The 14,978-nt window shown below is 40.3% G+C and overlaps 1 protein-coding gene across 1 annotated transcript in view; it reads right to left on the bottom strand.

The window, feature by feature from the left end:
• The window catches only part of SYNE2 (spectrin repeat containing, nuclear envelope 2), a 269,055-nt gene that overhangs the window by 43,735 nt on the left and 210,342 nt on the right, over window positions 1-14,978 (bottom strand). The window contains exons 86-93 of the mRNA XM_008566257.1: window positions 13,081-13,285; window positions 11,432-11,737; window positions 10,012-10,166; window positions 9,757-9,901; window positions 8,378-8,472; window positions 6,952-7,186; window positions 2,715-2,909; window positions 753-878 (exon numbers count right to left, since the gene is read on the bottom strand). Of these exons, the coding sequence (XP_008564479.1) occupies window positions 753-878; window positions 2,715-2,909; window positions 6,952-7,186; window positions 8,378-8,472; window positions 9,757-9,901; window positions 10,012-10,166; window positions 11,432-11,737; window positions 13,081-13,285 (1,462 nt within the window). The remainder of the gene's footprint in view (window positions 1-752; window positions 879-2,714; window positions 2,910-6,951; window positions 7,187-8,377; window positions 8,473-9,756; window positions 9,902-10,011; window positions 10,167-11,431; window positions 11,738-13,080; window positions 13,286-14,978) is intronic.

Below are 14,978 nucleotides of genomic sequence, written 5' to 3'. Positions count from 1 at the left end.
ACCCGTACCGCAACCGGCAACGGGATCGCAACCCTCAGTGTCGCGCCCACACCGCGCTCAACCAGTGAGCGGACAAGTGCGCCACCGGGCCGGCCTGAAGGTTTTATTTTTTTTTAATATTTTAATTTTTTTGGCAACTGGCCAGGATAGGGGATCCAAACCCTTGACCCTGGCGTTAAGTGCGCCACCGGGCCGGCCTGAAGGTTTTATTTTTTTTAAATATTTTAATTTTTTTGGCAACTGGCCAGGATAGGGGATCCAAACCCTTGACCCTGGCGTTACAATACCATGCTCTAACCAATAGAGCTAACTGGACAGCAGGAAGGCTATATAAAAATATTATACTTGAGCAAAAAACCAACCTACTGGTTTTACAAAAGAATTCTTTAGTCATACTTTACTCTCATTCCAAAGACAAGGCCTTTTGATAAGGGAACAGCTTTTAAAGTAATCTCAAAGCCACATTTATATTACAGAGGAGGAACAGATAGAAGGAGCCAGAAGAAGAAAACCCCCAAGATCCTAAGAAGTGAAATTTTACAAAAGTCTTTCTCATCTTCACACGTGGACTGCAAAAAACATGGATTCTAATTACTTAAGAGGCCAGGATATTATGCTAGACAGAGGGTAGGGAAAATGTTTTCCAATTGAACAAAAAACTCAGTTTCAACACAGAAATAGAAAGGCACACACTTCAAGTACTCAGAAAACAGCTAAGTGATGATCTTGACTATGGGTTCAGATTTCAATACCTTAATCAGCTCTTTTTCTTTATGGAGTTCCTCATGAAGTTCTGGAAGAGGATCTTTATTTCGTGCCTTTAAAACTTGCAGCCTGCTTTTCAACTCTTTGATTTTCTTTTCACACTGGTTCCAGGTCTATTTGAAAACATTATTAAAATTGGTAAGTACTTTGCTCTTAAGAATGAATTGTAGAAATAGAACAGATCATTTAATCCATGTCTTCCTTCTACTCAGTGTGTTTTTGTAAATCGCACAGAAACCCAGTTCCTTATCTTGTGCAGACTGTGTTCTAAAAGGGCAGATGGGACACCAGTATGATTCGGTGCCTCTCCAGCTTCACCTGTGCCTCATTTCAACCACTGAGCTGGCCTTTGCTTGGAAATATTTCTTCCTTCCTTCTCAAGCCTTCATTTATCTAATCTAATTTCTATTTTAATTTTGAAAAAGCTCACATCTAAAAGGCTGCTATGAGTATTAACTTTTAGCATTTATGGTCTTGGGCATATGCTACAACAGCACCATAAAGCAAAAGCACCCAACCATGGTCCTTGTCTTCTTTCCTAATGTCACCCTCTGCAGCTCGGCTTTAGTGATCCTTTTACAATCAACCTTCACTTTCCATTTCTCACTACTACTGCTTAAAGTACGTTGCAGTTTACAAAGCATTTTCTTTATTAACTCATTGTTATTACCATAACCTTAGGAGGCAGACAGGGCAAGTATTATTATCACATTTAAAATGGGAAAACTGAGGCTCAGAGAAAACTATGTAGTTAAAAATTTAGTCAAGTGTCAACCATCTCTTTTCCTCAAACCTTATATTACCAAGCAAATAGGTGCCTGCATTTTCAAGTTCAGGGTGTTTACACTTAATTCATTAGGATAAGTTTCTACTCTTTAGCTTATTAAAAGCAGACAAACATAAAATCAAACACTATCCTATTCCTTAGTACAACTGATACCTACAGATACTTGGGTTGGCTCAATTCTGTAACACCTCATTTAAGGGGAGGCCACTTGTCTAGCAACTCAACTATCTGGAGCTCAGCTAAGAAGAAAGCAAAGAGAAGCAAAACTGTGAGTTCTTATCTTTCCCACCAAACTGATATCTGCAGTTACCATTATGCTTTACAAACAAGCCAGGTGCTCAACAAATGTTTGCTAGGTAATGAGTTTCACAGTCTGTATACCAAAGAAAATCCAGAAACCTTCATCACAGAGAGATGCTCAGGCCCTGACTCAGCAAATATTACCCTCAATTCAGAAAAACAGTTCTGATAAGCTTGGTTATCTAGTTTTGGTACACGCAACAGACTAGAGAGGAGAGTGGGCTATAAGGAGAAGGTGAGCTCAAAGAAACAAAAAATAAAGACAGCTTAACATTAAGAGAGAATAAGAAAAACTATAACAACCACATGAGAACTCAAAGCACACAGTAGTGTAAGGAGGGCCACAGGTTCAAAGCAGCTCAGAATCCTTGAGAACAACTGGGTATTTTATTATAGTAAAACAAAAATGAATTTCCTAATAATGACTCAAAATAAAACATTTCATAGTTCTTAAAGGTGTAATATCAATTATCTAGAAAATTCACTCATGTGGAAAAGTGCATTCTCAGGTGATAGCAGAAAAATGAAATATCAGTGTACTTATTTTCATGTTACACCGAAGGAGAGACTGTATGTGGAGCATTAGCTTTGTGTATTGAGCTTCCACTGAGAGTGAATAAGTTTTCTGTTTCATCAAAGTAAATATCTTAACAGAACCTTGAGAACACGGAGATTTTTCAGTGCTATATTATTATTTTGTGTTAAGTAACTGGCATGACTCATGGATTAGTAGGACTTGAGTTTCCTCACAAAACTCACAATAATGTAATTTCCTAAAATCATTCCCATTTTCATACAGCAAACAAAAACCACATGTACTGAATTTGAAAATCATGAAAGGAAAATTAAATGGTGAGTTTACCTCTACGATGTTCTGGAACTGCTTAATCATCTCTGCTAGCTGGACCTCTGTGTCCTTCCAGTTGTTCTGAAGTTGGCTGAGTCGCTTGTCAATCAACTCTTTGGTCTCCAGGTTAGTTGTGTTCAGTAACTTTTCCCCAGCTTCCAAGGTTAGTGCGTAGGTGGCTTGCCACCTTTGAAAATGGATTTCTTTATTCTAAAACAAAAACAAAAAACCACAGTGATTTCTTAAGCCTCTAATGTGATCAAAATGTGATATTGTGTGTGTTTGTGTATATTTCCTTCAGAGCTTTTCTTATATGTTAGATATAAATGACACAAGTCTGGTCAGAATGTACACACACACACTTACTTACATCAAAAGCTAATGTTTTACATCAAGTATACAGCATACTGCCAAATGAGGTGTTCTTAGAATGATTTCCAAAGATTGGTGAGATAAGCTTTGAAATGGATTGAATTGTGTCCCCCAAGTTTTATGGATAAGAAGCTTGATTCCCCACTGTGACTGTTAAGAGGGTGGGAAATTGTAATTGAAAGGCGGGGCCTTGAAGAGATAATTAGATTCTAGGACCGTGCCCTAATGAATGGATTAATGATGGTGGTCATGGATGTCGTTCTGAGGGCTTAAAAGGAGAGCACATGACAGTGTCTCTCTCTCTGCTTCACCATTTTCTGTCACGTGAGACCCCTGCATTGCTGTAAAGCCACCACCAAAGAAGACCCTCACCAGATGTGTTTCCTGGACTTTGGACTTCTCAGCTTCTGAAACTGTAATAAATTTCATTTTCTTACCAATTACCCAGTTCCAGGTATTTTGTTATAAGTAACAGAAATGGACTAATACAAGCCTCTTAGTGTAATGATTAGAAGCAGAGAGAAATGAAAAATCTACTTCATTAAATAAAAGTAGCAAGATAGATGGATCTAGAAACAACATACTATACTCCGCAAATATGTATAAGTAAATGTTAAAATATTTTGAAAAAAAGAAAAACAACTATAGAATTAAACATGAAATTAAGAGCAAATACCAGTTATCATCATGAGTCAGCTCACTTCTAACCCACAGGAGTAGAATGTGCACATTACAATAAACAAATATAAAAGGAGGAGAGAACAAATAAAAAAGGTAAAATACAACAGGTTATGATGGGCACATAACATATACTTCAATACACGCACTAAAGGTACAGCTTTAAAAAATGTCATCTGAGGGGCTGGCCCGGTGGCGCACTGGATAAGTGCGCCGCTTGGGAAGCGCGGCGGCGCTCCCGCCCGAGGGTTCTGATCCCACATACAGACCGGTTCCCGCTCACTGGCTGAGCGAGGTGCGGGGGCAACACCGAGGGTTGCAATCCCGTTGCCGGTCCCCGGTCCGGTACGGGGGCAACACTGAGGGTTGCGATCCGTTGCCGGACACGGAAAAAGACAAAAAAAAATAAAAATAAAAAAATAAATAAAAATAAAAAATGTCATCTGAAATTTCAAGTTGGATTTTCTTTAAAAAGGACTGAAACTAGCTATTTACAATACAAAAATGAAACAAAAACTTTTAAATTGGTTCATACTTCCAAAAGCATTTGGTTTCTGGGGAAAAAAATTAAAGTTTTCATCTGTTCTAAATGATTTCATACATCTTCAAACTTCTCAAGGGAGACATAATGTAGGCATTTTCCAAAATGAAAGTTGATAACAACAGTAACAGAACCCTGATTTACAAAGGTTTTCTGAGAAGACTTGAGATCATCCATACGCACAGGAGGGAAGCAGAGTGTGCCGTCGGGAGCAGCATGCAAGGGACACGCCAGCTCAGCTACGCTCACTGCACGTCACCTTCCCCACACGCTGTGCAGCTCCACGTAGCCACTGATATATGAGGGCACTTCAAAAGTTCACGTAAAAATTGAATTAAAAGATAATATGAATCTGTCCATGAACGTTTTGAAACCTCTTGTAAAAGACCTGCTGCTCCTCTAGTCTTCCCTGACTCAGGCAACAACACACCTATTCATCAAGATGCTCAAGTCAAAAACCGGCACCATCCTTGATTTGGCTCTTGTTTTACCTGCTGCATCCAAACCGTTAGTGAGTCTTGTAAACTCTACCTACAGAAATATCCATTTTATCTCCACTGGGGTCACCCTCACCTTAGCCACCACCACAACTCTCCGAGACTATTGAAATAGCTTCCTCACTGGTATGGCAGGCTGTATATTTCATAAAATGGCCACAACAATATTTCCAGGCCCACGTGTTCTTCCAGAACCTTGCCACTCCTCATCAGATACTGGTGCCTCTGCCCCCTCCTCTTGAACCCATGTGGGCCTCAATTGTTAGAGCATGGCGAAAGTGGCATAGGTGCAAGAGCCACCTAACCGAGCCCTGTCAATCCCCAGAACTACGAGAGAGAATAACGATGGTTTTTATGCTACAATAGATAAGTGAGATGCTGGGCTTCCTACTTTTCCTCTAGTTGCCCTACAATCCATCCTCAGAGCAGCCAGAGTGATCTTTAGGACTTACAAATCGTATTCTGCTGCCCTCTCCCCCAACTGAGACCCTTCAAAGGCTTCCTATTCCACGTGGACTGTAGCCAGCTACCACACCTCAGCCTACAAAGCACGCCTCCCTGCCAGCCTCTCAACCTCATTTCCTACCACTGCTGCCTTTGTTCCTCTGCTTTGCTGAGCTTCTGCCCATCTTGAGGACTTTGGGTAAACCATTCCTTCTGTCTGAAAGGCTCTTTGCCCAGACCTTTGCTTGGCTGGTCTCATCATTCAGTCTCAGTTTAAATGTCGCATTCCCAGAGATCACCCAAACAAAAGTTGTCACCCAGAATGTAAGTTACTACAGCCATTGTGAAACAGTATGGAAGTTCCTGAGAGAACTAAAAATAGATCTATCTTATGACCCAGATATCCCTCTACTGGGTATATACCCAAAGGAAATACAATCAATACATCAAAAAGACACCTGCACTCTCATGTTCATCACAACGTGATTCACGATAGCTAAGAGATGGAATCAACCTAAATGCCCACCAACAGATGAATGGATATAAAAAACTGTGCTATATATGCATAATGGAATACTACTCGGCTATAAAAAGAAATGATATTCTATTTCTTTTTTAGCAACATGGATGGAACTGGAAACCATGTTAAGTGAAGTAAGTCAGACACAGAAAGACAAATAGCACATGATCTCACACATATGTGGAATCTAAAAAAAAAGGGGGGGTTCTCATAGAAGAGAGTAGAGGCTGGGAGGGGAGGGGCGTGGGGGAGAGGGGAGGCTGGGAGAGAGGGGAGAAGAGGTGGACTAATGGGTGCAAAGCTATGCTACCTACCCTAAGTGAATCATTGTGCAGTGTATGCCTGTATTGAAACAACACACTGTACCCCACAAAAATAAATATAAACAAAATGGGAAAAAAGGAAGTAGCCACCAAGCCCCTCTATTACTGGCCTTGTTTAAATTATCTACATAAGCCTTATTGCAATCTGATATTTTCTTGTTTATTTATTCATTTGTCAGATTAATTTTTCTTATTTATTTACTCATCTGTCTGATTGCCCCCATGACAGCAGGGGGTCTTCTCCTAGTCCACACGATATGCCTGGCACTTAGGACAGTGATTAGCACAGAGCAGGTACTCAATATCTGATGACTGGATAAATGAATGAGGAAAGCACAGAGTGTCAGAAGGGTGGTGTTTCATTTAGCTGTGTCTCTAAAGTGAAGAACGGCTCTACAGCCGAGTGGAACACGCCCAACTACTTACCCTAATCCTATGCTCATCAAGCAACTTTCTGATGGAAAACTTTGTTGCCTGAATGAATTTGCCTTTTAAGATTAAGCAGGAGTTCCACTGTAAATCACTACACTGGTGGTCAACTTATACATTGGTCAGTGCCTTAGGGCTTGGGGTGGTGTGAGTCTGAAACCCCAAACTTCCCCCACTCTATCCATCCATCCATCTCTACTCCATCCCTCCTCCCATGGCCAAAGGGAGCCTCCCTATTTCTGGATGAATGGGTAGGACTGGGTTTCTGATAGTGCAAGGCTAGGGACCAGGGTGTGGGGCACGGTGACCACACTTCACTGGCCTCCCACTGCAGAGAGTACCCTGGGACCATGATGTCACAGAAAACAAAATCTGAGGTGAACGACCATTTTGCAGATAATGACCACCCTGTGCTGTGGTTCTCACAGTGCTACTGTGCGTGCACTACCTTCAGGTCATGGATGAGACTTCTGATTTGGGAGAGGGTATAGCAATCCTGGCCCTTGACTGCAGACAGCAGCTGGCTGGTGTCGGTGAGGAAGCGGAGCAGGTCCTCCATGGACGTAGTGAAGTACTGCCACTGCCTCACCAGCACATCAATGTCACCCTTCCTCTGCCGAATGCCCCGGGCAGCACTCTGCCACTGGGCTGCCAGCTTCGAGAATTCCAAAACAAATTCTGGCCTGGAGAAAAACAGACGATTAGAGAATCCTGACATCAACATGTAAAAACTATCAATGGGTAACAGGAACTCAAATTCACTATATATGCACAATTTACATGAAAAAAAGCCACGACTTTTTAAAACCTGAGTACTATTCAACTTAAACATAAGGGAAGCTTTGGGAGGGGCAGCAGGTAGGTTGGCAGAAGTTATCTGCACATAACCTTGTACTGTGTCAGCATGCACAACAGCCATTCCTTTAAACGAACTGAAGCTGTTTTAACATAAATTACACCATACACTGTATGGAAAACTAGAAATTGGATCAATGGGAAACAGATGAACATGTAGGTACCTTGTGATGTTATTGATTACTTGAGGATATATTTTACATAATTTTAGCAATAAAGAGCATGCTTTCTGTAAGTGCTCAATTAGTTCTTTTCCAGATAAATAACACCCTTCATACAATAAACGTTTTATTTATCATGGGAAAGTCATGCTTTGCCATACTGATCAAATAAAAACTAGCTTATAATCCTACAACTAGCTTGAGTTTATGATTTCAGAGCTAGGAAGAAATGGGCTTTATATTTCTTAATTATGCAGAAAAACATTCAGAAGTATATGGGGGTTGATGGGGAGGAAAAACAACAGCTAGCAGGACATTTAGAGAAGTATCTAAGTGGGCAGGCCACCTCTGGGCTGTCTGCCATGTGTACCAGCTGTGTGCGCTTATGGCCAGCAGGCTGGCGAGAGGGGCTCTGCTCAGCTCTGGCCCTGCCCAGTGACCTTAACCCCATGCACTTTCACAACTACGATGTAGCTACCTGCTGGGAACAGCAGCCCCTTAAAACTTAATTATTTTTTACATATCAAGACATCACAAGGGTGAGGGTAGAGAGGAAAACATACTACAGAAGGATCATTTAGGATAAAAGTTAAGTATACTTAGGGAGGGGGTATTCTCAAAAGCTTCTGGGTTGCTAACCCCATCCACCTACCATTGGGAAAAGTGCTGCCAGTGTTTTTATGGCCACATGGCAAGACCCCGTGCTAATCTATAGTCAGAACACTGGTCCCACAGTTGTCTGTCAATTAACATGGCGGTAGGGCATTGAGGTGGTCACGATTCACATGGTAGAAGGCCTGCCCCAACCAACTGCATTAGTGCCACAGCCCCACAGACTCCACAAGCCCCACAGCTTACCTGTTCTTTATTTCTGTTGTGTCCAGTAGTTGTAAGGACTGAGTGACATAAGCATCTGCAATGGTCTGGTTTATAGAAACTTCAGCTTCTAACATCTATATACGAGTACAAATATAAAATATCAGCTAGTAGAATTCATTTTTACGAATTTGCAAATTATATTTCCTATTGATTCTAAGCTGTCACGGGGTATGTGAGATGATTCATTTTCAAGTTATTTGAGCCTAACTACAAAAAATGCTCAACCATACATCATCGCTGATGAACATAATCTTACAAGCAAACAGGTCTAATAATAACTATGCCTAAATGCCCATTTATCAGGCATTTACTATTTGCGAGGCACTGTGTAAAACATGCATTGTCTCATTTAATTCTCAACCTTAAGATTTAAGTACTATTATCATATCCATTTGAAGAGGAGAAATCTAAGGTATAAAGAGGTTTAGTAAATTATTCACAGTCACCCCTCTTTTTCGTAGGGATGATTTCATTTTCATTGGATGATCTTAATGTAACAATGTATGAGATGATTCATTTTCAAGTTATTTGTGCCTAACTACAAAAAATGCTCAACCATCCATCATCACTGATGAACATAATCTTACAAGCAAACAGGTCTAATAATAACTATGCCTAAATGCCCATTTATCAGGCATTTACTATTTGCGAGGCACTGTGTAAAACATGCATTGTCTCATTTAATTCTCAACCTTAGGATTTAAGTACTATTATTATATCCATTTGAAGAGGAGAAATCTAAGTTATAAAGAGGTTTAGTAACTTATTCATGGTCACCCCTCTTTTTCGTAGGGATGATTTCATTTTCATTGGATGATCTTAATGTAACAATGTAGACAAATCAGTTACATTAAAAAGTTACAGTGAACTAATCATGCACACTTTTGAGATGCGGGATCTGCCTGTAACACTGGGAGTATTTTCAAATATGCACCAGCACAAGCACAAGGGAAACTCCTATGTGAAATTATTAATACAACATTTATAATTGTACCAGGTGCTTCAATATTAGAGAGAACTGTTCAGTGAAAATGCAAAGATGAGTTCTAACACTTTTCATGCTCTTGGCAGAATGGTATCATGTTTGCATTCTGGAGAAACAAAGTTGCACTAGAAGCTTCCATGTACTGCAGAAAATCTAGGAGTGCTGTCACTAATAGAGCAGTACAACAAAATGTTGAAATTTATGAAATGTGCGAGAATTTCACAAAGGATCAATTCACAACTGAATTTGCTTAAAGGTGTACAGTCTATATTTAGAGGTTGACAGGTACTCCCTGTACTTTATTTCAATCTACCTTTCCCTGACTCCTGCCCCAGGGTGAGCAGTTCGAGGGTGGCAGAGAACACAGGTTTACCTCATATGTTTTCTGCTGTTCCAGGAGAGCTGGAAGGTTGTCAGCAATATTCACTTTGAGTGTCTCTTCGATCTTCTCCAAAAGTTGGATCCACTTTTCACAGCAATAAAGAAACTTTGTATTCAATCCAATTCCCTGAAGCTCACTACAGAGGTTTAAAACAAACAAAACAGATCCATATAGCAATGACATTCCTGAGCTGAAGCCATTCATTCTACCTTCATTGACACAATGACAGAGACGGGATGTTCTCACCTGCAGCGCTCCAGTGACGTCGCTGTGGCCCGAATCCACCGCCGGTTCATGTTCTGCAGTGTCTTGACGGCGACGTCAGTAAGTGGGAGCTTGAGGCTCACTTCATTCAAACGTTCAATATCAGGTGACTGGGCTGTCAGTGCCAGCACATGATCCTATTAAAAAGAAATGGAAGTCCAGATGCCAATAAAATATCTAGATGATAAAAAGGCCTCTTTATCACAAAGATGAAGGAAAACTGGGGCCCGAACAGGGATGCAACTTGCCCACAGCTAACTAGGCAGTGTCAGAGCTGAGCCCGAGCTCAGGTCTCTTGAAGCTGTGCCTTTACTAGAATACCAGCCTGCACATATGGCCAGATTTAGACAGCCCAGGAAACAAAAAATGCTCTCACATTTTGCCTTTGAAGAATACAGAAAATGGGCTTTTAAAAAAAGAACCAGTTCTGGATCTTCAAGTTCCATTTAGTCTGACAACAACTTGACCTTAAATATGTCAGGCAGTTTTCCTACAAAAACATAATAGCCAATTTGATCCTTGAAATAACCCGGGCAAAGCATGGGACTTAAACACCGATATTTTGGTAGAACATGAATCACAAGAAAGCAAACTCATCAAAATCTTATTTCTGAAAGGATATTCCAGGAATAACCTCTAGGTCAACAATATGTTAAGCAAACATCCTTAACAATATCCAAATTACCACTATAGAACTCTGCTGTAATATTTTAGGCTAGGGTCAGCAAACCTTTTCTATAAAGGGCCAGATTGTAAATACTTTAAGGCTTTTGTAGGCCATATGGTCTCGGTAGTAATTATTCAACTCTGCCCTTGTAGCATGAAAACTCTCCTACAAACATAAACGGAAGGGCATGGCTGTGTTCTTTTTTTTTTTTTTTTTTATTGTAACATAGGTGATTGTACATAATGGCTGCATTCTTTTTTTTTTTTTTCCTTTTTTCACCCCCAGCAAGTCATTATTATCTCAAATATTCATAGACGAATATTCAGAAGACCCCTGCTTTTCCCTCTATGCCTTGGAGCCTTCTCGTATATGAACAGATCACCTCCACTCAGAGGAGGGCTGGTGAGTACTCTGCTCCCTCGATTATGCCAGTTAAATATTTTTTTTTTCCTGCTGGTATTGAGAAGTGATATCAGAGCTCCATGGTCCTCTATGAAGCTTTTTGACAGCTCATGCACTAACGGCTTTTCAAAAAGCTAATAATCAACAAATAGCCTGATTTCACCTGCTACTTCTTTGACTCAATTACTCCACTCAAGAAATCCAAGTAACTGTGAGATCTGACCAGTGTATGAAATATAATATATTACTTCTTAAACTAACATGCTCAATAAAGAGGAAATGGTTGCCTAAGATCTACTCATTGCCTATGTGATTAACGCTAGAGTCATATACGTATGTTCGGGACAGCTTCATTCCAGTTTCCCCAAGGAGCAGTCCCTGAAGCACTATTCCTTCACAGGACACAAGGGAGTGAGGGTAGTACGCAAATGTCTGATACTCCAACTCGAATGGGAAAATAACATGAACCTCAAATTCATTTGCTTTCACAAGCAGCATCTTTTCCAAATAAGCAACCCTTTGCAGGGAGTACAGGTGACCAGCGTGGGGGCTGGACTCCGCGGGTTGTGGGAGTCCATCCAGGAGAGTGGAATTTTGGAGAAAGGCATCCTTTGTGTTCTGTACATCATGCTGCAGCTCCTGGAGAAAAAAGGAATAATAAAACATTTCTTCATTTCACACCACAATTCCCTACCCCCTGCTGCTCCATCCACATCTAGGAGAACTTTTGCTCTGGAATTGTGGATATGGCTTTTTGTTATTATTTATTTTAAATAGCTGAAAAAGCTAAGCTTTCTTTAAATGATGTACATTACTGGTGCTGCTCTGATTTGTAAGTTCAAAGCTAAAAGTGACCTCTGACTAATAGAGTTGAGGTGTCTAGTATACAGAAACTGGAGATAACTGGTTACATTCATGTGTTTTATATTTCTAATTATTGAACATGTTAGGGACTTGCCTTCATACCATTTCAAGAATCAATGTAACCTTATCTCCCACCTTAGACTTTCTGATATAAAAGGATTCATTTGCAGAGACTATAGAATCTCATTAATCAAGCTGATTTTAGGGCTACTCTGGAAATACTAATTGTGTGAGATTGCTGGTTTTGTTTTTAAACAACAGATCAGGCAGAAGTGGATCAGAAATACAGATCTTATCTGTTGGATTCTTGTCTAATTAAATTGGTTACTACTTCTTATTTGATCTACAGTATCAGAAGATACAAAATATATCTGGTCACCAGTTTAAAACTAAAAGGTATTCTCTTTCTGGGCGTTCATTAACAGCAATAGAAAAAACACCACAGAGGAAATTATACAACCCTTATAGTCTAAAATCACTATAAGCACAGAAAAGGCATATTAACATGGCACCAAGCACATGATTATTTCTAAAGCAATAGATTCAACATCTATTCTTCTTAGATGATCACACTCAGTTCAGACAGGTTTGCTTTCTTTTCTGGTGGCTGCAAGTACGGGAATCCAAACCCTCTACCTTGGTGCTATAACACCACGCTCTAACCAACTGAGCCAACTGGCCAGCTCAGAGACACATTTGCTTTTATTTCAGACTTCAGATGAGGCTTTTGCTTTACAGATTTAACATGCTAGAGGGAAAGGATAAACTTGGAATAAGGTGTCAGGCTGCCCCCGACCCAGCTACCTGCTGCCTGGACCTCACCTCTAAGTTGCTACTTGGTTGTCCTAATCCCACACATCCCAGCCTCACCCATTTCCTATATGGCCTGCTTAGGGCACCTGTCCTGACTTCTGTCACTGTCATCTGTCTAGTCCCCAGATCATGGCCATCTTTCACTGGCCATGTCTGTTGGGCTGATTTGGCCTTGGTTTTCCCAGTGGACTTTATACCCACCTTTATGTCCTGCAGGGCTGGGGGCAGGATCTCTGCCAGGTTGTTTCCAGACATGTCTGTTGGGCTGATTTGGCCTTGGTTTTCCCAGTGGACTTTGTACCCACCTTTATGTCCTGCAGGGCTGGGGGCAGGATCTCTGCCAGGTTGTTTCCAGACATGTTGATGTTTGCGAGCTGTTGAAACTTTGCTTCCTGCTGCTGTAGCCTTGCTGTGGCTTCAGCATGAGCACTGTTATACGCCTTCCAGAGCTGGAGCAGACTCTGGGCCTTCTGCAGCTGGTCTGCAATGTCTTGGTTTACCTGGGTCCACCTGTAAGTGCCATACAGACAACAGGACCCTCATTCCATCCTTTCCCTTGTAGCAAAAGTACAGTGCACACACTCTGCTGATAAGTTCACAGCAAACAGATCAGTAAGAAGACACTGTTAAATTCTTTTTTAATCATCACTATTATGTAAACCATTATATAAGCAGAAATACAAATTTGGTTATTTACTTGACTTTATATTATTCAATAAAAACTACAAAACTTGTGATTGGCAAAAAATATCTATTGTTTTATGAATGCCTCAACTGTATGCCTGATGAAACTTCTCTGCATGGGAGAGGTTCCTAGTTTACAGAAGGTGTGTTTTTTTAAATTGTGGCTTTATTTAAATTGTGTTTATGTCAAATAAAATTTATATTCCAATTATAAAAGCAACATGTTCCTTATATAAAAGTGGAAATAGAGGAAATTGTTTTATTCCATATACAGACTGTAGTATCTTGCCTTTCTCTCCCATGTAACTTTTTTTTTTTTCTTCCTTTTTCGTGACCGGTAAGGGGATCGCAACCCTTGGCTTGGTGTCGCCCGCACCATGCTCAGCCAGTGAGTGCACTGGCCATCCCTATATGGGATCCGAACCTGCGGCAGGAGCGCCGCACTCTCCCGAGTGAACCACGGGGTTGGCCCTCTCCCATGTAACTTTTAAAAAAATATATTTTCCCGTGTTATAAATAAAAAACAAGTAAACCTAATTTTAAATGGTTGCACACAATGGTCTGCAAATGCCTTGTTTTTCTTTTGTTTGTTTAGTTTAATTGCCAAATTCCCGTTTAGTAGGGATACTGAAGAAACTTGCAATTTTTGCTATTATATATAATGCTCAGATACAACTTTGTTCAAAAGGCTTTTTTTCTTTCTGTATTTCAAGATATTAGCCTTAGACTAGTTCTGGGAGAACTACTGGGTCAAAGAATACAAATAAATAAATATTTGTAAGGTTATGGGTATATATGGTCAAATTGCTTTCTGAAAGCATTATCATATTTACATTCTCACTTGAAGCACATGAGAATGCTTTGTCCACAATATCCTCAAACCCTGCTAACTGGTGAAAAATGGCACAACTGCTTTCCTTTTATGTATTTCAGAAATCTTATTAGAACTTTTTTTGCAAGATTTCCCCCAATTATAAATATAATATGTTTACTGTAAAATAAAAAGACAAAAAAACCCCTAAAAAATGTATGTTTCTTTCTATCTGCCTACCTATCAATCAATGAAAAAGTAAAAAAAGTGCCTGACATCTCATTTATCACGAGGTAACTACTATTAGCATTTTGGAACTCCTTTCTTCAGTCCTAACTATGCCTGTTTTTCCATATGCCTTCCAACATATCTGTATGTAAACAATTGACTGTATCTGTGCAGCAGTGACAACGGAATTCCTTCACAGCAAACTGCCCTGCCATGTGTTTTGAGGGTGGCCCTAAGACTATGTGGAGCCAGATACATTTCTAGGTTCCTTTTGCTATGCCTGTTTTTCCATATGCCTTCCAACATATCTGTATGTAAACAATTGACTATATCTGTGCAGCAGTGACAACGGAATTCCTTCACAGCAAACTGCCCTGCCATGTGTTTTGAGGGTGGCCCTAAGACTATGTGGAGCCAGATACATTTCTAGGTTCCTTTTACCCTCCCTCCTCCCCCATTCCCGTAAGGATTAGCTTAAGA

Source organism: Galeopterus variegatus, unplaced genomic scaffold (genome assembly GCF_000696425.1).
Source record: "Galeopterus variegatus unplaced genomic scaffold, G_variegatus-3.0.2 Scaffold231, whole genome shotgun sequence".
NCBI classification, from domain to species: Eukaryota; Metazoa; Chordata; class Mammalia; order Dermoptera; family Cynocephalidae; genus Galeopterus; species Galeopterus variegatus.
Note: the sequence above shows the minus strand (reverse complement) of the source record. Positions and strands in the feature narration are given on the sequence as shown.